We start from the raw sequence: 23,776 nt of genomic DNA on the forward strand, positions 1-23,776 counted from the left end.
GCATTGTGCTTTTGTTACTTGCTGCTACAGACCTGTGGCCCAAGGCAACCCACTACGTTACACATGTCCTGTACCTGCTTGCCTCATCTTCATTGTTGTGTTTAGTGTCATTGTGTCCAGAAGCATTTTTCCTTCCCCTGCATTTCAGACTAGAACTTTGACTGTGTTGTTTCAGACTAATTCAGTTACTATGCAACCCCTAAAGACCGCAAATCTCCCACCCTGACTATCCCCCCAGTCGCATTTTGAGTCCGATTTTTCATCATTCACCAAGGTAAATTTTGGTCTTATAGATTACAAGGGTTTGAATTTAAACACCTGAAAATGTATATTTCACTTGTACGTCTAATGTTTATCGCACTATCGACCGTAAAAGCTGAAAAAAGGCACCCCTCGTGTAAGAACCAAAATGGAAATTTTTGAAAAATACATTATTTTTGCCAAATAACCTTCCAGAAATCACTAAAATCAACCTGAATTATGTGCCTAGGCATGAAACAAGTTGAAGGAATGAGCATAAAAAAAAAAAAATCATGCAAGATAAATATGTACTGCATATTCAGCCTGTTAGCAATTTTTGGTATTAGGACTTCACATAGCAGGACCCAGAACTGACGACTGTCAGACGTTGGTCTTTAGGGGTTAACCCTTCCATGGCTGCCAACCTCAAATGACATTTTATTGGAGCTCGTCCATCGGCATCGATGCAGTGTGACTTGTAAAAAACTGCGAACAGTTCTGAGAAGGGAATGAAGGTGTGGGAGGTGTTAACGCAGATCTACTGTAGCCAATAAACGACTCAAACAGTCAGCAGTGTACATCTCGTGAGTCAGTCGTGAGTGGATGTCAGTCTTTTGCTCCCCTGATGCATTACTGTAAGGAGAAGAAAGTCAGGAAAAGAAAGTGTGTTTCCTAGACAGTGACTGCTCATCAGTGTTTGCTTTTGACCTGGGAAGGGAGGGGAGAGAGATAAGAATCCCTCCTGCTCCCTCACACTCCCCACTCCACAACCCCCAACCCCACAGTGTAAAGGTAATTTTTTCTCTCTCACTGCTTATTGGTCATTATTTCTATTATTGTTCTGTTTTCCTTTTTTTTTTTTTTTTTTTTTTTTTTTTTTTTTTTTTTTTACCAATAATATTCATATTTCTTGTTTATTGTTATTACAACTACCACTTACTACCTCACCAACCCCTTGGCCCTCCCCTCCCAGCCCACCATGCATTTTTTTTTTTTTTTTTTTTTTTTTTTTTTGTGGGGGGGTGTTGGTCCTACACAGCTGCACCCATTATCTTTTTCCTTTCCTTCCTAAATCATCCCGAGTAAAAAACAAAGAATTCCATATAGGAATTAACGTTATAAAACATAAAAAAGGAAAAACATAATTGTATGATATATACATACTGTATATGTACATATATTATGTACTGAATTTGTTCATTTTACATATTTCTTGTTTTGTACAAGCATTTCAGCAGCATATGAGATGTTCTCATTGTGAATATATGGATGTAAAATCTTCCTTTCCCTTCACACTAATTCCCTCGTGCAAAGTGCTGATCGTCAGTCGTACTGAATTTTAGATGTTGCACTTCAGCCTGTACAGACAATGGAGGACCTTTATCTGGTTAGAGTTTAAAAATATCATCGCCTGCCTCATTTTGGACACAAACTAAGCCACTCGGACAACAGAAAATGCATAAACACAATAAACATCGGAAAATGTGAAAAAAAAATCATAATTATTCTCTTTGTGAAACATGCCATATTATGTACTGATTTTGTTCGTATTACACACATCTAATAATTTCAAACCCTATCAGCACCATTGATTTATTTGGAGGGGGTGAAAATGTGGATACTTCTTAGTTCGATGTTGTTTCACTCCCCTGCATAGTATCACCGGCATGTACACAGTCATTTGGCAAAATTTTTTGTGCTCCTACGTGAAGCACAGGATGGGTCTGGGAAGACACAAATTGCATTGCCAGGTGCGCCAGACGTTACTCTTCAGTTTGGCGAGAAAAAAGGTGATTTTCAAAACTCAAAAACTAGGTACCATGGCCGACCTGTGGGTCCCAACAAATTCCACCAGCTCGACCATGGAGGAGTTGAGCATTCTCCAAGTGCTTCTCACAGTGAGAGCACTGAGAACACAGAAAAAGCCTTTTTCCCAAAGAAAAAATTGAAATCTTGGACGAAGTAGCACGAGGTGTGGGAACTTAATGCGAACAGGAGAGTAGCATTTGGACAGAAAAAGTTAATTGGATGTGTTTATGATGTGAATAGGCCCCTTGTTGGAATGTGATAAAAACTAAAGAGGTTAATGAGTAGACAGCAGTAAAATTCTGGAGTTTTTGCATGTAGTGCAATGAATGTGAGCAAGGTTTAGTGACAGATTTTTGTCATGAGCTGACAGACTTGAGGTTTGAAAATTCAGCTTTTAAAGTATGTGACAAAAGTTGAAATAAGAAGTTAGATAAGATAATTATGTGAGTTTAGGTCTTGTGAATTATGTTTTCACACAAATTCATTCTGCTTGGTTGACTTGTTTATTATTCAGGATTACTTTACTCATGTTTATCGTAGAAGTTGTGCACAATCACTCCATGTTGTTGATATGATTGTATTATTTCCTTTAATGTTGGTTGCTAGTAATTTTAAAAAATAGTTTCACTTTGTGCAATTAGTTTTTCTATGACTGCTGTAAATGCGCTGAAAGCAATTCTCATCGAAATATGCATGATGCTGGATGACAGTCTCCAAGGGTTGATTTGAAGTGGCAGCTGAGGCCTTCCCCCACGAAGCTGATGTCAGTGACAGAGGAAGAGGGATACTCACCAAACAAGATACTGTTTTAACTTTGACGAGATGGGCTTGTTTTGGAGACGGATATCCTGGAACATACATAAGCAAGGAAGAATGACATGCACCAGGGTTTAAGGCTGCCAAGGACTGCCTCCCTCTCCTCGTTGGTGCAGATGCAGAGGGAGACCTTAAGTACACATAACCTAGAAGACCGAAGTCAACGCACAACTGTTTGTTGACTTCATTCTGAGTACAATTCATCTCTTCCAGCATAAGCACTGCCTACAAGTGCTGCTTTCCATCATTGTGGTTATTTCCTGGTCCTCTATTGGTGTAGTAACATGAGGATGACCTGGATGATTACCTCTCTCTGTTCTGACATCCTCCTGAAATCACCTAATCCACCTTCCTACAGTTCTGCTTACACTGAATGTTTACACTATCTGTTCAGAATTCTCTAAATCTAAATTAAGGCATATCATGCTCTCTCCCATCTCCCTAGTAGTTTTTGCCCTCTTCGTATCAGTTATATACTAGGTCTGCATGTTTGTTTGTGGTAAGATGTAAGATGTAACATTAAAGTGATTATCACCTGACCGAATATGGTTTATATCTTAACACAGCAGTTCTCGCAAATGGGTGTTAAGACTTTGGAATTTCCTGGATTCATTGATGCTGTCCTCCCATAGGCAGCAAATACAGAGCTTGGGGGAAGTCAGGCTAGCCAGCCACAAATATGTGTCTTTGGTAAGGTTCTTATTATGTTTCACGTGTTACTCAGTGTAGTGCTGCATTGGGTGTCTGCCCTTTCCTGTCTTCTTTTCTTCATCTTGTGTCTTTCTTTCCTTCATTCTCTCTTCTTTCTTCTGCCTATGAGTGACTATACACTCCCTCTTCTGTCTTTCTTTCCTTCATTCTTTCCTCCTCCTCCTGCTTATGGGTGACTCTACACTGAGTGACAGGCCAGATGGTTTCCTGGACACCAGCAAACTATTTACTACACTGGGTGGTAACCATATAACCAGATTATGGGGGCCTGGTGGTTTAGTGGGTAATTAAAGTGTTCCAATCAGATTGAGCCTGTGTAGGCTTATATCCAAGGGGTGGTTGGGGTTTATTGCTCACATAATGCCACTCAGGGATGGGTGAGGCTGGTCACACTCATCTTAAATGTCAGGACCAACTTGCCCAGCCCTGGGTTCCTATGCTTCTCATGGGCTGACATAGGATTGGATGATGGATGGATGGATGGTTACACTGAATCTTCAAACAGAAGTGCGACACGACTTTTGTATTTGAATGTACTGTACTTCATTCTGTCGCTTTGCTTCTTAAATCTTTATTCTACTACCCTCTCATATTTTAAATTCAAAACAAGTCGTCAGCATATGACGCCTCCCATGGGAGCCTAGTTCTGAAGTCATGTGAGAGAGCTTCAGGCACCATGATGAACATTAAGGGCCTTTATACTGACCTCCCATGTGCACATAGAAAATTTATCACTCAAACCCTGTTCACTCACCTGGATGCAAGCACCCTCATACATTGCCTTAGCTACTCTACTTAATCATTCTTCATTTCCAAGCTTTCTCATTGCCTACTTCACCATCTGCCTGGGCACTCTGTCAGAGACCTTTTCCAGGTCAACAAAAACATTGCAACTCTCTCTTCCTGAAGCTGCTGGACAGGGAATATTGCATTAGTAGCCCCTTTGCTGGACATAAACCCAATCTGCATCTCATCGGTATTTACTCTTTCCTGCATTGTACCTTCCAAGGCTCTTTCCATTCCCTTCATTATCTGGTCTAAAAGTTTTATGCCTCTGTAAATGCCTCCATTCCCTTCATTATCTGGTCTAAAAGTTTTATGCCTCTGTAAATGCCTCTTTCACAGGCATCACCCTTCCTCTTTTACACACAGTCATGCTTTTGACCAAGTCATCTTGAACAACACACATACTGTATATATATATATATATATATATATATATATATATATATATATATATATAGATAGATAGATATATAGATATATATATACATACATATATATATATATATATATATATATATATATAATAGAACTAATTAGAGAAGTAACTAAACCCACTCTGATCTCTCCGGAGGCCTTCGACATGTCAGAAGTAAACCCAGACACATCTGCAGCCTTCCCCTCCAGCATTCTGGCGATTACCTTGATCACAGTACCAATATCAGCCAACGGCCAAGGATCAAACATTGGATCTGCGGATCAAACATTGGATCTGCTTTCTTATCTTTCCCTATTTCAATCAAATTGCTTGTTCAGCAACCTCCATCCATCCATCATCATCCAATTCTCCATTGCCCCGTGAGGAGCATAGGAGCCCGGGGCTAGGCAGTTGGTCCCAACCACTTGTAATGTTTTTTCCAAGCATCATAATATCCTCACAATCCACCATTACTCATTCATTACTGTTCTTTACACATTGCTTACCTGTGATATCCTCATTTTCTCTTCATCTGTGTATCCACCTTAACTGGCACATTCCTCCTTTTGGAATTGTGTAGGTTATCTAGTAATATGATGCATTTTTTCATTTTTTCAGGGTAGTGTGTGACAAATTCTCAGAACTGACGTCAGGCAACCCTACGCTAGCCAAGAGGAAAGTTCTAGCAGGGATTGTAATGTCCGACGACAATGACATTGATGATGTCAAGGTTTGTTTTGTAATATAGTTACATTTGGCTGTTTAGACCACAGTAAAAAAAAAATATATATATTGATTCAGAAATTGTCATCTCACGTAAAGTGCGTGAATATGGGCGACACAGCCCCTCGCACATTATAAATTTGCACTTTGTGAATTATAGGATCCCATGTTAAAATGGCTTTATGGGTGACACATCCTGAATTTTCGTATATTGATTCACCAATACCTATCCCTAACTAAAATGCAAAAGGAAAACTTACAATTGAAACATGCAAGAGTAATATTGTATATTTATTATGATAATTCAAGACCTTACCAACATTGTGCAGAAGGTAGATAATGTGATTTTTTGTTGTGGTAACCGAGGCCGTATCAAGGAAGTTGAATCAAAACACAGCTGTTCTGCATAGGGCCCCATTCCATGCCTCACTTTCATTGTCATCACTACTGGAGGGGTTTCAGCTCTCCTTTTTTTTTTTTTTTTTTTTTTTTTTTTTTTTTTTTAAACCACGGGCATTGTTTTGGCCTGAGTGTCCTCTCCCGCGGGGGTTTCAGCCAAATGTAAACAAACCTTTAAACCTTAATAATTCTGCACAGAATAAAGCTAGAGAAAAAAATAATGTACCATTAGAAAGTACTAACCTTCAGCTTTCCATTGATGTAGGTTTCATGACTTTGTTGACTTTCACAGGACGGGCAGAACCGTTAGAAGTGAGGGGTGTAAAATCACTATTTTACGCCCCACACACCAGTACCAAATGCCAACCACTCTCTGATAATAGTACTATAAACATATATGAACACTGCACGTACGATAAACACCCACTCTGTGTTCACTGAGGTAGGTAAAAGGCACTGTAATTGCCTGCACTTCACTGCGGCATCACCCGCTCACTGACGTTTGGTTAGCGGCGATGTTTTCATTATTTCTAACTTCTAATATTATTTTACATATAATCTGGGCAATGTACATTATATTTACACTGCACTTATTACTATATTGCGTCACTGTCGCATCACAGAATTACACAAGTGCCGCAGATTCTCTTATTACAATATCACTTATTATATTGGCCAATATTTACATTTTTTTCTAGGCAAAATATCCCTTATTACTGCATTATCCATTATACAATTATTGGTAAAGCACATCACTGTCGCATCACTGTATATCACTGTCACTTTCAGTATTTACTCAGAGAGTGGTACTCGGCAAAGCACGGAGTCACACAGAGAGCGACTTGGCATTCCTGGCACTGGTGTGTGCTCATTTTTCTCGTCCGAGGCCTCCGTGTGGTGTTATGACATACTCTGCAGCGGCCCTGTGACAACCTGCCGCCTGCGGTAAGAGGCAATTTCACAAGCTGGTGCCAGCTCATGTAACTGCGGCACTCAAGATGGTCAGGTTGTGTGTCAGAGTGTCGCCTCGGGATCAATGCCGTCACCTGACCAAATCGTGCAAGCAGCTGCTGCACGACAGTCTTGGAGAACTGTCTCAGGGATGGTTGCCTTATGCCCCCGACTTGTGTCTTGTAGAGGATGAAGGCGTTGAGCATGCACATATCGAGCATGTGCAGGCAAGCCTTCCTGTACCATCGGGTGTTTCTCCTGAGACAGTCTATTTCGCCAATCATCATATCAGACTTATCAGCAAGTCTCATGTTCACATTGTAATCAGTGACGGCATCGAGCTTCATGATTGGCTCTCCTGTCCTGTAGCTGACCTTCCCAGTTCTCTGCAGTTCCCCCTTGTGGATGGTGCTGATCATATTCACGACCTTCTTGTCATGCCACCTGATCGCCAGAAGCTTGTCTGACTTCTTCAGGTGCACATCTCCCTTGGATGAGGATGATGCTTCTGGGAAACTTGGCCACTCTTTCCTATAGCTCCGTACAGTGCCAATGCCGTGTTCAGCCAGGTATTTGGAGAGTTTCGGTGCTGTGTAATAATTGTCTGTGTACAGCACATGATTCCCACCAAAATACCTCTCCATCAGCACTTTTACAACGGAGCCAGAGAAGCCAAGGGGGTCTTTCCTGTTCACGTCCATTGTGCTTGCAGAGTAGATCACGAAATCAAGATGAACTTTATCCCAGAGAACTTTATCCCAAAGCGGTGGCATTTGCTGGGGATGTACTGCATGAATTTGAGACGTCCTCTGAAAAATACCAGGGATTCATCTATGACGACTTTCTGCATAGGACTGAAAAATCGCATAAATCGATCCCTAATCCTGTTGAGAAAATCCCTCACTTTCCATAAAGGGTCAGTTTGGGACGGGTTTCCATTGTCAACGAAGTGCAGGTATCCTAGCAGCTGTCGGAACCGATCCCGTGACATATACTTCCCGAATGTTGGGATAGAAGTAATGTCATCCACGAGCCAGTACTCCTCCAACTCATGTCTTTTGATATGGGGCATCAAGAACATCAGTGCAAAGAACACATACAGCTCTCTGATCCCGACAGGCAACCACGACACTTGCTTTGATGAGCCCTTCTGCTGCACACTGAGCTGCATACCTATTGGTCTCATCGCTGACATACTGCACGATTTCGTCATCCATGAAGGCCAGGAAGTAGTCAACAAAATCATCTCCTGCGTTGCATGGAAAGGCAGGCTGTATTCCAGCATTTGTCACATCAAACGGCGGATTGTGTGGCTGAAAATCTGCACCATCAGACCAAACAAATGCATCAACTTTCCCTGTGCATGGTTCAGTGGAAGTGGCAGGTCGCATTGTACTCGTTTCCCCGTGAGAAGGAGCTGAGGTGGAGGCAATGGGTGAGGCAGGAGGCGAGCGGGAGGGGGGTGAGTGCGGGGGTGGCGAGGGTGAGGGAGCTGAGCGGGGGGCAGGCGGGGGGGTTACTGACCTGGTGCGTGGTGAAATTTGACCCTTTCTTCCCCGCTTATCACCTCGCTTATCACCCAGCTTTGCCCTCCAACTGCCACGCATCCCCTTTGTTCTACAGTAGTGCACCAACTTTCGCTACAGCAGGATTCGCGGAATCCACTTTCGCGGCATGCACCAAATATTCCCTAACTTCCACTTTCGCTTGAAAAAAATCGATTTTCGCGCACAAATTTTGGGTTTGGGACAATATTTTGAACTTTGAATTTCCTGCACCGCCCGCCCGCAACCCATCGCCATCTTGAATGACGTCATGTCAACACTCTGTCCACCCATTCCCGCCATTGTGTACAAGCGTGCTAGCTCCATTGTGTTGGATTCTCACGGTTCAATGGCCTCTACTATACCTGGTAGTGTGGGGAAAGGGCCTGGTGGTGTGGGGGGAGAGCCTGGTGGTGTGGGGGGAGGGCCGGGAGGCAGTGGTGGTGATAAAAAGTGGCCGGGACATTCAAAGCCGGGAGGAAAGGCCAAGGCTAAAAGAGAGTATCGTGTTGGAGTGAAGAAACGGCAGTATAATAATGAAATGAAAAGGAAGATAGTTGTTTGTATCTCACAATGCAATGTACAATAGTAATTTGATGTACTGTATTGCAGGTGAAAATGAAAATCTGATGTTACTTTAGGATAACCGGGAACCAATTAGCCTTTTTGCCATAAAGACAATGCCCCAGCTTTCGCTAATTCCACTTTCGCGCATTATTTTTGGACCAAATTAGACACGAAAATTGGTGCCCCACTGTAGGCCGGCCTGCCCTGCTTACCCTGCCTGCACGGCCTGCCTTCCCTCGCTGTGCAGGCTCTGGGAATTCATATTCCTCAGATGATGTAGACTGAGGAGAGGGCACGGCAGAAGATGAAGATGATGTGAGGGCAATAGGGCTAGGGGAACGGGAAAGTGGTGGGAAATGCTTGCTAGGGCCTGGTGTAGGAGACGTAAGTCTGTGCTTCACTCCCTTCCAACGTGCAACACCAATTTTCCCCATAGGCGCCTTCCCTTTCCCAGAGTAAGTTGGGGGTGGTGGGGGGGAAACTACACGCTCACTTTCATCACTGTCACTGTCAATGCTAAAGGGTTCACCACCAATCACTGCAAAATCGTCACTACTTGCTGTAAGTGTATCACTCTCACTGCCACAATCCAGAGTTGTACTTACAGTTTTGTCCAGCTCTGTTCTAATTTCTGGAGTGCTCAACCCCTTCTGCCTCGCCGTCGGCAGTTCCTTCCTCGGTGTAGAGGTCGAAGGCACACTAGCACTAATCATTTGCGAGGAGGAAGCGAGCGACGATGAGTCGGGACGGAGCGCCATTATCACGCACAGAGCTGGACAGATACTGACTGATGCGTGTCAGGGCAAGGGTGGGGGGGGGCCCCTCGGGGTGGGAGGAGGGAGGTGTGGGATGGCTGGCGTGAAAGAACTCGACAGCTACTCTTGCGTGAGACAATTTGCGCACAGGAAAAACACGCGGTGTTCAAAATATTCACAAACATTCCAGAATGACACCCGCGGTTTGGTCCAGTTTTGTCGATGTCATTCTGGAATGACACCCGCGGTTAAAGGGTTAAGGAACGATTTGTGGGGTCTTAGCCTTTGGTTCCTTCTTTCTTGCATTAAAATATATATATATATATATATATATATATATATATATATATATATATATATGTATATATATAATCCACCATCTCCACCCTCGGTACACTCATTCATGTGAAAAATCCTTTTGGTGAATCATTCTCAATCATTACTGACCAAATTTTTGGTAATCAGTCATTCTGAATCATTACTGATTGAATTTTTGGTAATTAATCATTCTGAATCATTACCAGTTGAATTTTTGGTAATTAACCATTCTGAATCATTACCAATTGAATTTTTGGTAATTAATCATTATGAATCATTACCAATTGAATTTTTGGTAATTAATCATCCTGAATCATTACCAATTGAATTTTTGGTAATTAATCATTCTGAATCATTACTGATCGAATTTTTCATTACCAAATTGCCTCACATTTGGTAATGAAACATACCAAATGGCGTCCCTGGTGACGATTGCGCCAGTGATTAACGAATGCTCTTAAAGCACAATATTGTGTGGCCAGTTTTATGGAATGCACATCTTAGGTTGCACTAGGTTAGGTGCTGTTTATTGCTGCTCCAGGAAACCCTTAAAGTCCAGGTCAGACACTGCAGACATTGCATCATCATCTTGCTGCTGTGGTCACCACTCACTCGCACACCAGCTGCACCCCACCACATATACTTACCAGCCCCACCCTAACCCATCGCACGCTACAAATTATGCTCGCGAATTATGAGAGAATACTGTATTTGCCTCAATTTTTCATGCCCATCGCACATTGCAAGTAGCAAACGCACTTTCTAAATTCATTTCATTCATTGCCAGACGCCATGTATCCCAGACAGGGTGGCCAAGGGCTTAGAGTTAATTGTTTTACAGGGAGGGGCACTAATCCTCCACCAACCCCACTTGACGTAGGGATGCCAACAGCATCTGGTGTTCCCAGGCGGTCACCCATCCAAGTACTAACCAGACCCAACGTTGCTTAACTTCGCTGATCGAACGGGAAGCGGTAATTAATTATTGTCAGACCCCTGTCGCACATTAGGCAAGATGCACTTTGCGATGGCGAACTTTAGGTGAGATGACTGTATTTTTATGTCTCTCTCTCTCTCTCTCTCTCTCTCTCTCTCTCTATGAGGAGGACATCCAACAGAGGAGTTGAGAAGCGGAAGCCTAACTCCGTAAGTACTGTATGAAGATGATATTGGTAACATCCAGTCTCTGTTACCCCTATCAGGCCCTGGATGGCCCAGTGCTAGACTATGGTGACGTCTGTGATATGGTTCTTTGTAATGTAGCAGATGACTTCATGATAATATGCATACATTGTACCTTTGAATGGCATATTTCAAGTTTCATTGTCTAAGTAAACCACTTGTCTGAAAACTCAGAAAAGTGGCTCAATACAGTTTTCCATAAATAACTAGATTAAAAAAAAAAAAAAAAAGTGTGCTGATGATTGTTTTTGTGAAAAGGAGCTAGGATTTTGAAGGCTTGAATGGTTGTTTGAATGTGGTCTGTTTCACAGTGCATGATGTTGATAGTTCTCTTACTTTAATCCTTTCTCTTTGCTTGTTCTAGAGTGTTCCATACCCCATCTTTAACCTGTTTAATCCAGTTGCATATTCTATTATTTTTCTCGCGTTATCCAGGCAGTTTTGATCACTTCAAGACAAACTTATTGAACTGGAATGGAGTATTAGCTTCAATTACCCCTTCAGCGCAAGATTTCTCCCATATTGCAAAAATGATTGAGTATTGATATTTCAAGGTTTTGTTCATCCATCCATCCATCATCCAATCCTACATTGCCCCATGAGGAGCGTAGGAGCCCGGGGCTAGGCAGATTGGTCTTGACATTTAAGATGAGAGTGACCAGCCTCACTCATCCACCAGTGGCATTACATGAACAGTAACCCCAACCACCCCTTGGATATAAACTTGCACCAGCTCAGTCCGATTGGAGCACTGCAATTGCCCGCTAAACCACCAGGCGCCCTAATTTGGTTATAAGGTTACCACCCTGTGTAGTAAATGGTTTCCTGGTGTACAGGAAACCATTCAGCTTGTCACTCTGTGTGAGTCACCCATAGGTAGAAGGAACAGGAAAGATTGAAGGAAAGAAAGACAAAAGAGGGAGTGTAAAGTCACCTGTAGGCAGAAGGATGAGGAAAGAATGAAGCAAAGAAAGACAGAAGAGGAAGGAAGGAAAGGAGGGAGGAGAGGAAAGGGCAGACACCTGAGAGCAGCACTACATAGAGTGAGTGGATTGCAAGCGCCCCCACGTACCACTAAAGGTTTTATTCATGTTTCAAAATTAGGAAACAGCGAATTTTAGCACCACCATATTCATATGTAATCACCCTGCTTTCTCACTATATACACATTGTGTTGCTAGTTACCATGTGTTGTAGCACTTAGTTCATGTTTTTTCATAACTGCAGCACTCCTAGTACTGCATCCCAGTCCAGCACTCCCTCGTACCCATAATCTTGTTTTTTATTTCTATGCAGACTGCTACTTAACACCACATTCTCATTCTCACCTAATTATGACACTACAGGTAAAACTGCATTATAAAACGTATCCTCCACATCCTCCCATACTCTTTCCAGGGGGGAGTTGCAGATACAACTGCCAGGATGTGCTCATAAACTAAGGTTTCAATAATCAGTATTTTCATATACCCTCTCTTCATTTCCAACACCTTACTCACCCACCACACAACAATCATAATGTTCACCTAACCCATTCTGGAGTCTTATATGTTCAGAAAAAATAGTATTTTAGTGGCAGGTGGCGGGCACTCGTCATCCACTGATTCAACATGTGCTGCTCTCGGGTGGCTGCCCTTTCCTCTCTTCCTTCCGTCTTTCCTCTTCTGTTGTTCTTTCCTTCTTTCTTTCCTCTTCCTTCTGTCTACAGGTCACTCTACACTGAGTGACAAACCAAATGGTTTCCTGTACACCAGGAAACCATTTAATACACTGGGTGGTAACCATATAACCAAACTATGGCGCCTGGTGGTTTAGTTGGTAACTAAGGCACTCCAACTGGATTGAGCCTGTGTCAGTTTATATCTAAGGAGTGGTTGGGGTTTATTGCTTACGTAATGCCACTCAGGGATGAGTGAGGGTGATCACTCTAATCTTAAATGTCAGGACCAACTTGCCTAGCCCCAAGCCTGTACACTCCTCATGGAGCAACACAGGATTATAAGGTGATGGTGATCATGATGATGATGGAAACTAATATTTCAGACTTGCCCACTATATAGCCAGTTGACCCACCTTCCACCTTGTGTGCTGCATACAGCACACTTCAGCTTCCATCTCAAAAATGTCTCCACTGTATGTCATCACCTCAGTGTCCTCTGCATTCAAGTTAGCCAGTGTGAACTTTGGGAAGTTACCTGTGCAATGATTGTACTCCATGGGGTTAGGCTGATGTTGAATTTGTATGTGTCATATATGGTTGGTGTTCTTGCCATCAGGGCATAACCAGTGGACCACAACCACCCACCACTACAAGCCAGGCTGGTACACTTGCAGCTCTGTGACTGCAGTCACAGACTAGGCCACTGCATCAGGGTAGATCACTTTGTCAAGTCAAAGACACTAATCCAAGCATTACTGGGCACTACAATTGGCATGACAGTAAACAACTATTGATAGGACAGCTTCCCCATTTTCTATTCAGGGTTTAATTTGCTCTGATCGGCAGTAACAGCAGCCCAGGAAAATCCTCCGCCCTGTCCCTCTGTCCCAGGCCATGCGTCAACTTTACTAAACAGTAAGTCCTGTCCAGGGGCCACCAGGTGGTCTTGCCACCAATGAAACCAAGCCACCATAGTCCTGTCCAGAGGCCCCTCAGGTGGTCTTGCCACCAATGAAACCTAGCTGCCATTGCCCCCCCCCCCTCCCCCTGAAGTGATGTCTGGCTTGGCTGTTGGTAGTCAGGTTGCAAAGATATAAAAGGTGTCTGATTACTGCTTATGACAGTGTGAAAGTCACAGCATGGAATTTGTGCAATTCTGGCAAAGTATCATCCTAAAAGAGTGAGGTACTGCCTTTGCTAGATACCCCACTTGCAACAACATATCACTAATGGTATACCTCCTCATATGCAATGTTACCCATCCAACTGTTGTCTGCCCATGATCAGTGAAAATTTGTTTTTCCACCATTATGTTATGTTTTACATTAAGAATAATATTTATTTATTTATTCTTTTTCTGTGCCTGCCCTCCTCTCTTCCTGTTTCTCCCATCTTTCCTATCACTTCTTATTTGCTTTTCTTTCCTTTACAGGTGGCTTTACATTGAGTGACAAGCCAAATGGTTTCCTTTAAGTCAAGAAACCATTTACAGCGCTGGGTGGTAACCACATAACCAAACCATACATGCTTTCTATATGTCAACAAGTGGGTTGGTGGAGGGTTAGTGCCCCTCCCTGCAAAACAAATAACTCAGAAGTCGACTGGCCACCCCCTATGGGATTATGGCATCTGGCAATAGATAGATAGATTGATGGATAGATATTGATTTATTACTTTTTTCTTGCAGTAAGGTTGTATAAATATGTTCCATTTAACTATGATACCATTCTCATAAATAGTATAGATGTTCCTCAGCCAAATTCCAAATGCCAATTTACCCTGACACATAGCTAAACGCTTCCGTTATTTTCAGGTAATTGGTGTATCAACGGGAACAAAGTGCATCAATGGGGAACACCTTAGTCTCCAGGGCCAGTGTATAAATGACTGTCATGCAGAAATTGTGGCTCGGAGATGTTTAGTTCACTTTCTTTATGCCCAGCTTGAGAAGCTTAGCCACATGTACAAAGAAGGTATGATTGAGTTTTTTAACACCGGTTATAAATACAGTGCATAGTAATTTGATGATAGAAGCATAATAAGAGTGGTTTCACCCTGTGTTCTCAGTCTTCACGTATACTGTATATGAGTGAGAATGAGTTAATGATAGAACTGAAACTTGAACATTTGAGCAGTTGTGACACAAAGAGAGTAATATTAGCTTTAAACCACATCCATAAATATAAATTTCACTTTTAGAAAGGTGATGAAAGTGATTGGTAAATGAGAAGTGTGTTTCATAGGCCAGCTCGGTTGTGTTTATTCCTTACATTACTTGTCTCAGTGAATTATGTAATTGAGGTTGATTGCTTTACTTAGTCTGTACATCAATCTTTTTCTCTTTTGTGTGTGTGAAGTTTAGAGTCAGAGAAGTGAGAGCAAATGAGTGTGGAAAATCTCTGGAATGCAAATAGGGAGCATTTGGTTATGAGAACTAAAGCAGTGTTTGGGATTGTGAGAGTAGCAACTAAAGAGCAATTTCCACAATTGTAATGCTGAGGATCAAGAGGCTTTCATTTTCACTTAGCTCCCTTTAGTAATCACAGTATCCTTGCTATAATTTATCCTACTGTCATGGTTCCTGTGGTTCAGTTTTGAATATTTTAACATAAAAGAGTGAGAAGTTTTTTGTCCTTGGGGAATGAGTCACAGAATTAAAAAATGGACTCAGTTCAGTGGTGGATCCAGGATTTAGGAGGGGGGGAGGGCTGTTTGTCAGTGTAAGGGACACCAAGTGCCAAAGGCGCGAGGCAATAAGCTAGGGGGTCTTGGGTGAATGGTAGCTCCCCTAGCTGGGTCTGGGGCAAAGCCCGTGCCGCAAAACGCTTTTTAACATTTCACGAGCATTTTTAAAGCATTTTGGGGCAAGTTGTGGTACATTTATGGTGGTTAATATTTAAAACCTGTAACCGTTGGAAACCAGTTACAGATCTCTACTGATTGATTGAAATTGGAGTGTATTGTAGATTTTAACAGTTCTCTACCAGTTGATCAAAATTAAAATATATATAGACTCAAACCATTCTGTACCTATTGATCAAAACTGAAATATAGATCATTCAAACCATTCTTTACCAGTTGATCAACCTCTCTCTCTCTCTCTCTCTCTCTCTCTCTCTCTCTCTCTCTCTCTCTCTCTCTCTCTCTAGTAAAGTAAATACTGTATTTATTTATTTAAAAGGCACCAACATGCTGGAAATATATATACACACACATGGAGCCTGAAAATGCATATAAGAATCTTACTATACATATAGTTTCTCATACATATAACATAAAATATGGATACATATTTGCTTAGTAACACACGCACGCACGCACGCATGTGCGCGCGCACACACACACAACCTGGTAAATTTTTTTGGCCTATCTGATGGAGCCAGGATTCCACGGGCATGAATGATGAGTGAATGGAAGCGTGGCCCATTTGAGTTGGGCAGACTTAGGCTGCTTGGACATTGCTACTCCTCACCCTGCCCTAGGGTGGGACAGGAGGTCCAGATGATGATGATGATGATCATTTATTTACTGTACTGAGGTGCCTTACTTCATCAACAAATTTCTCTCCATTCACCAGTACATCACACTGAGTCACTTAACATCCATCATATTACTCATATACCTTTAATTTCAAGACATGACACTACTCAGACATACTCAAAACTCTGAACCAATTTGGAAAGCTGTTGTTCACAGTTAGCCAGCAACATAGCATTGTCTCAGTACATCAGATTTCAGATACTCCACCCGTCTCCGCATGTACTGGGTAGGAAGTAGTTAGGATGTTGATAATTACCATCTTTGATTCCAAAATTAATTTGCAGGTTCCCCAATGGACTCCATTTTTGAGGAAGTGTGTGAGGGGCAGGGGTTTCGAGTAAAGCCACAGTACAAGTTTCACCTATACATCAGCACAGCACCCTGTGGAGATGCGCGAATATTTGCACCACACGAGGAAGAAGCTGATCGCACTGATCGCCATCCTAACAGGCAGAGTCGAGGACTACTACGCACAAAGATAGAATCTGGCGAGGGAACCATACCAATCAAGGTACAGTATTATCTTTATTGATAAGAGTGATCAGGTGGATGCATAGTGCACCCTTGAATGACAGGCCTGAGGGTTAGGATTTTGAATTAAGAGTTTAGAGGAAAGATGGGGCTTGAATGTATTACTGATGTAATGAGAAGGGGTAGATTGAAATTGTTTGGACATGTAGAGAAGGTGGAGGATGACAGGTAGGTGTAGAGGATGAGAAGTGCGAACATGAGAGTAGAGTTCCTAGATGCAGACTTAAACAGGCCAAAGTCATTGAGTGTGACCCCCTGGGATAAAGGATGGATTAGAGAGGCTGCTAAAGGTTGAACAGCATGGAGGGCCACTATTAGGTGTCCAAGGAGACTTCATAAATGAATTAAACAAATAATATATTTACTATGAAGAAAAATTCTTTCCTCCTCCTTCTGCCTGTGGGTGACTCTACACTGAGTGACAAGCCGAATGGTTTCCTGTACACAAGGAAACCATTTATTACGCTGGGTGGTAACCATATAACCAAATTTTGGTGCCTGGTGGTTTAGTGGGCAATTATTGCACTTCAGTCGGATTGAGCCTGTGCAGGTTTATATCCAAGGAGTGATTGGGATTTATTGCTCACGTAATGCCACTTAGGGATGGGTGAGGCTGGTCACTCTCATCTTAAACGTCAGGACCAACTTGCCTAGCCCTGGGCTCCGACGCTCCTCATGGGACAACGTAGGACTGGATGATGGATGGATGGATGGAAAAAAATATATATTGTATGAATGGAAAGTGAGTTATTAAGGGCTTGGTTCTTTTGTATTTTTAAGGGAATAAGAGATAGGTAATTCCAAGTGTAGTCTTTCATCATATCATGATCATCTTTATCCCTACCCAGATTTGCCATAAAGGTGACATCCTGGGCACCAGTGGGTTGAAGAAACTGATAGTTTTGTCAGTGTGTAACCCGTTAGTATCCAGGGTTCCTGTGTGGGGGATTTTGGTGGAAGGGTATTAGGCATGCTTCACTCTGCTTGTCAGTTTATAGTTGTGAAGCTCATATTATGTTCAAATGCTGGGGTTCCCCTCTTTACTAACGTTTGAAAGTGCCTTATTTCATCTATCTATCTATCTATTGCCAGATGCCATAATCCCTTAAGAGGTGGTCATTTGACTTTTGAGTTATTTGTTTTACAGAGAGGGGCACTAACCCTCCACCAACCCACTTGTTGTCACGTAGGGAGCACGTTCCTTTTTATATGCACCAGTGGGTTAATAGTTATTAACCTTACAAGATAGTGCACCAACAAAGCACTTATGGATTTGTAAACAAGCATTCCCAATATGTATTGTACAAATACAAATCCATTTCCTTCAGTTTCATGACCCTGACTCCACTACTTTAAGCTCAGAGTTAGTTGCCATCATTTTCATCTTCAGCTTCTCCACTTTCAATCTTTTATGGTGAGAACTTCTTGCACCCTTTATCCATCACTTTTCTCTGTTTCAACTTGTATATCACAATCATTTGATCATGTAAACTTCTGCATCATCTTTCCTCTGCCCTCTTGACAACAGTGCATGCATCTTTCTAATCTGCAGGCACATACTCAGTCAGATTATTCTTGACATTCTTTCCAGTCTCTGTCCCATATGCTGTGCCTGTATGTAGGTGTGCTTCTTTGTGTTCGAAATATAATTCAGCAATGCTTAACCTGCTTACTTGACACAGTTTCTTTTGACGTCCTCCATTATTGTTCTCCCCTGGCATTCCATAGCAATCCATTATATCATTTACAGGACATTTGCATGATTCACAAGACCATTGTCAGCTTACAGGACTTATTTAAGTCTTGCATCATAAACACTTTCGCCATCTGTTTGTCACTTCATCCAGTTGATCCTAAAACCTGTCCTTCTATTCCTGACCTCCATCATTAAAAGATGCATAAGCAATAATCACTGCCACATCACCATCCTCATCTCAACATATATGTGCCTCAGTTTGGTAAAGTTATTATATTTTATCTCTCCCAGTCATTCATCATTAACAAAGCAACTCCCTCTTAGCTCTGCCCACACTCACTCATACCTAACCATACACACTGGATACCCTCCCACTCATCCACTTTACTCCTTTTCATCTTGGTCTCACATTGTACTGTTAGATCATATTTGATATTCTTGAACACTTTCTCTATTTCTTGTCTCTTACATTCTTCATTCACTGCTCTGATATTCCAGGCAACCATGTAAGCCTGGCTGTTTCTCCTGGTCCTTGGTCAGCATTGTACTGAGGTCTGAGACATTGTAGATGTTTATCATGAGAAGAATAGAGGATATGGCATCCCAAATCTGTACTACCATATTACTGAAGTAACAGGAGCCATCGTGACCTCTTTTCTCAGGATTGAGGAAAAGTGGGGATTTGAGCCAAGGACCTTCAGATCCAGAGGCCCTCCTGTATATCTGTCCACAGCAGACCACCTTATGGATGTCCCAAACATTGAATCATGGATCCTCTGTTGTGAACAGAGGAAAATAATAATTATAGCAGTAAATAATAATAATGACAGTGTCAAATCAGCCACATCATCTTATGATAATTTTGTTCTTACAGGCAGGTGCTGATAACATCCAGACCTGGGATGGTGTACTGCAGGGAGAACGATTGCGTACCATGGCCTGCTCTGACAAGATAGCACGTTGGAATGTTGTTGGCTTGCAAGGAGCTCTTCTCTCTCATTTCCTTCAGCCAGTTTACCTAGACTCTATTGTTCTTGGTTCGCTGTTCAGTGCTGCACACATGTATAGGTAAATGACATTTTTTAGTTACTTCCTTTCCCTAGTTTAAGACCTCTAAACCTGAGACCTGGAACAAGATCATGGAGTATGACCCCAGGGATAAATGACTGAATAGGGAGGCTGCCAGAGATTGAGCTGCATGGAGTGTCGCCATTAGGTAACTAAGGCTGATGTTTGCAAACATGTTGGAGCTGTTATTTATCATACAAAACTGTTTTTATTATATCTTGTTACTGCCATGTACCTGGAACTGGAGAGGAGTCCACACACTCGGGCACTGCTACACTGAGTGGAGAGAAGCAGATGCTCTTTCTGTCTGGAAACCAAACTTCCTCATTCTGCCCTCCAGATACCCCCAACATTGGCAGTGAAGAAGCACCTACATAGTCATTTCATTTGCAAAATACTGTGATGATCAGCTTAATGTTCATAGGTGTGGATAAGGACATCACCCAACCCTCCTCAGTTATGAGCTTAGATTCAGGTTGTGTAGAGTTACTTATGACATGTCCCATGCTTGTAGAATAGACCCACACAATATAGCACGCATGCAAGTAATAGATACTGTGTAGCATGTACCTCACTAAGACTCGAGCACAACTTCAACGGTGTAAGGAAGCTATGGGATGACCCCATAGGGGCAGTAGCTTACCTGTGGTTAGCAGGCCTGCTCAGCCAGTTGGGCAGGGATTAAGGAGTAACAGTATCAACTACTGCAGCTCACATTAAGTTTGAAAGCTAATGTATCCTGTCCTCTGAGAAACCACCCACCCAAAACTATATATCGACAACCTTGGGTTGATGAAGTTAAGTTTTTTTTTTGGGGGGAGGGCACCAGCCTAAAAAAAATATGGTACAGTGTACCTTGTGTATATGAATGTTGTGGTGAGAGATAAAAACTAAATATGAAAAATACAATACAGTGTACCTTATGTATGTGAATGTGGTGGTGAGAGATAAAAACTAAGTTTATGTAGAGAGGGATGAGGATAGTGATGAATGGTGAAGAGTGGAGTACAGTAATACCTCAATATACGATACCCCTAGATGCGATACCCCAGCTTAACGTTGGGGGTAGAAATACCACCATACCCCACCTAATGATGGCCAAACCCTGGTTTAACGGTGGGTTTTTATGTATTTATTTATTTTTTTACCAGTTTTGATGATAGTCTAAAATTGTGTGTTTAGGTTAATTTATAATCTGTTTTTAGACTTAGGTTAATGTGTTTTTGCCATAGGTGGGGTGAACATTGACATTTTGGGGTACAGTTTACTAAGTGTGATTTTTTCCAGACATATTTGACAATTTTTAGATTCTATTTGTTGGTTTCAGTGAGTTACTTACAGGTGTTAGGCTTAGCTTAGCGTCCTTGACAGTTGTTAGGCCATTTAGATTGGCTACTTGCTTTTGGGCTTGGTCTGGGGGGAAACCCAAGGCTGGTAAACGCTCCACATTTCTTTACATGTTAAAAGTACCCCGATATATGATATCCCACCCAACGATGGGGTTTTGCCTAACCAGTTACAACGTTAAACCGGGGTATGCCTATACAATATATCATAATTATGTGGTGTATTGCAGACTAGTGCAGTGTTGTTAATGTCTGTGATCATTGTGCTTTGAAAGTAAATATTAATATAAGTAGAGTGGTTGTGGTTGAGAGAAATGATGATCCTTAGGGTGAAATTCTGGTGAATGCAGGGAGGTGATGTGGTGATGGAGTTTAAGTACTTGGATGCAGTGATAAAAAAGTAGTGTAGGTACAAAGGAAGTGCAAAGTAGAGTGGCACAGGGAAGCAGTGTGGCTGGTACTGTAAAGACTTTAATGCAAAACAGGGTTGAGTATAGCAGCCTGGAAGAGGTTTTCATGAAGGAGTTTTTGTGCCGAGATTAACATAGAGGTGTGAAACTTTGGTGTTGCAGGAAAATGAAAAGTCAAGTGTTGGGTCTGTGGGGATGCGATTTTTGAGTTGGAGACCGGAATTGATGTGAGTTTAAATACATAGGTACAGTGATAGAAAAGAGAGGAAAATGTGCAAAAGAAGTGGAAAGTAGAGTGACGCAAGCAAGGAAATTAGCTGGTGCTATGAAGGCTTTGATAAGAAACAGCGGCTTGGGTGTTGCAGCTGCACAAGGATTACGTGAAGGAGTGTTAGTGCCAACTTTAACATATGGATGTGAGACTGTGGTATGGCATGAAAATGAAAAGTCACGAGTGAGAGCAGTAGCGATGGAACTGCTAAGGAATGTATGTTGAGTACAGAGAGTGGATAGGATATGAAATAATATGATTCGTGGAAGACGTGGAGCGAGGAAGTCTGTGGACACTAGAATTGAAGAGAGTGTACTGAGATGGTATGGTCATGTGGAGAGAATGGATAACAATAGTGGTGAAAAAGGTATATCTGAGCAAATTTGATGGAGGGAGCAGGCAAGGTGGGCCAAGGAGAAGGTGGAGGGATATGGTGGATGAGTGTATGAGGAAGAGAGGTATGGAAGTCGTTGAGGTTAGGGGACTGAAAAGAGATTAGGCTGGCTGGATGAATGGTGTGAGAGAAGTGCTTGATCAGGGATTTGGCACCCCATTTTAATGTGATAGCACGTGGGTGGACTTTGTCGGATACGTTTATATGCAGCTACAGAATGTGGTGAATGTTTTTGGCGTATCAGATAAAGCCAGGATTCTGAGGGCTTGAAGCGTGGCCGATTGGATTGGGCAAACTTGAGCTGTCTGGACGTTGCCAATCCTCACCCTACCCTAGGGTGGAAAAGGAGGTCCGGATGCTGCTGCTGCTGCTGATGATGATGGTGGAGTGCAATGATTGGATAGGATAAGACAATAAGATGCCTAAAAGATGTGAAGTAAGGATGTGTTGGGCAGTGGAGTTGAGGAGAAAGTTCATAAATAGTATGGTATTACAGAAGTAATGGGTATAAGTAGGATTGTGAATAGGGTATTTGTGAATTAATTGGAAGGTTGTGTGGTGGACCAGGAAAAGTGTGGATAGGGAGTAGACTGTAGCACCAGCCAAACAGGGTGGTACTCCTGAGGTGGATGGCAAGCTGGTGACAGGGAGAGCTGGAGCTCCTGTTTCACCAGCCCTCAGGACCTGGTCCTGACCATCTCCCTTTGCTGAACATTTTCAGTGCATTCACTTACACATAGAGTAGGCCAGCATACTTTAATAATACTTGTACCTTCAACTGTCTGCACCACATTACATGCACATTAGATACCACACCTTCTATTTCCATTCCCCCCTTAGCAGTGGCCACTGCATTAATGTCTGCAAATCCTGTGATATCTCAGATTACCACCATTGACAGGGTAGGACTGGTGGCAAATGATTCTCCTTGTCGCTATCAAGCGACTGTGCCAACAGTGACTATTGCAAACACAGTTCATTCTCATCAGCGAAGAAGTACAGGTTCAGTCCTATACTTCACCAGTATCCATGTTCTTAGTACCGATTTGAATTCAGTTCACTTTTTTCTTTAGTTTGTATCCCCTCTACCCCTGTTCCACACACAATGCCAAATCTCACCCTCTACTGAAATATCATTTCCTTTTCCTGGTTACAAGCTCCTCACAAACTTCCACAACAGTGGTGGCACCTGTTGTTATATCATATCAGAATTAGCAGTTGACACTGTTTTGAACTTTGTTTCAGCTAATTTTTATTATTCACTGTATAAACTAGATTATCTGAATATTACCAAACATATCTGTGTAGTCTACCTCTCCCCCAATGCTTCTTCAGAACCCAGTGTATTTGACTCCATATCTGCACAGCTGACTAACCTTAACCTCACCCATAGCACTGAAATTACTGTTTTGGGTGATTTTAACATACATAATGTAGAATGGGTATCGCATTCTGACAGGACTGACGATACTGGTCTAGGGTGCGAGCTGTTTGCAGAATCGTTTAATCTCATGCAGTTGGTAAAGCAACCAACCAGAATACCAGATAATCCTGATCATAATGCCTCTCTCTTGGATTGGTTCCTGACAAATAATCCAGATCTATGTAGGACAGACGTAATGTCACCACTTAATCCTCCGACTA

General features: G+C 42.2%; 1 protein-coding gene and 1 pseudogene across 1 annotated transcript in view; one reads left to right on the top strand and one right to left on the bottom strand.

Annotated features, from left to right (window-relative positions):
* Window positions 1-23,776, top strand: part of Adar (Adenosine deaminase acting on RNA) — a 439,541-nt gene that overhangs the window by 354,301 nt on the left and 61,464 nt on the right. The window contains exons 8-11 of the mRNA XM_080285009.1: window positions 5,396-5,507; window positions 14,690-14,849; window positions 16,701-16,927; window positions 19,518-19,711. Coding sequence (XP_080141135.1) covers window positions 5,396-5,507; window positions 14,690-14,849; window positions 16,701-16,927; window positions 19,518-19,711 — 693 coding nt within the window. The remainder of the gene's footprint in view (window positions 1-5,395; window positions 5,508-14,689; window positions 14,850-16,700; window positions 16,928-19,517; window positions 19,712-23,776) is intronic.
* LOC145415816 (5S ribosomal RNA) lies at window positions 10,918-11,035 on the bottom strand (annotated as a pseudogene).

Source organism: Coenobita brevimanus, chromosome 103 (assembly GCF_032717465.1).
Source record: "Coenobita brevimanus isolate Jiangsu-jjx chromosome 103, ASM3271746v2, whole genome shotgun sequence".
Classification (NCBI taxonomy): domain Eukaryota; kingdom Metazoa; phylum Arthropoda; class Malacostraca; order Decapoda; family Coenobitidae; genus Coenobita; species Coenobita brevimanus.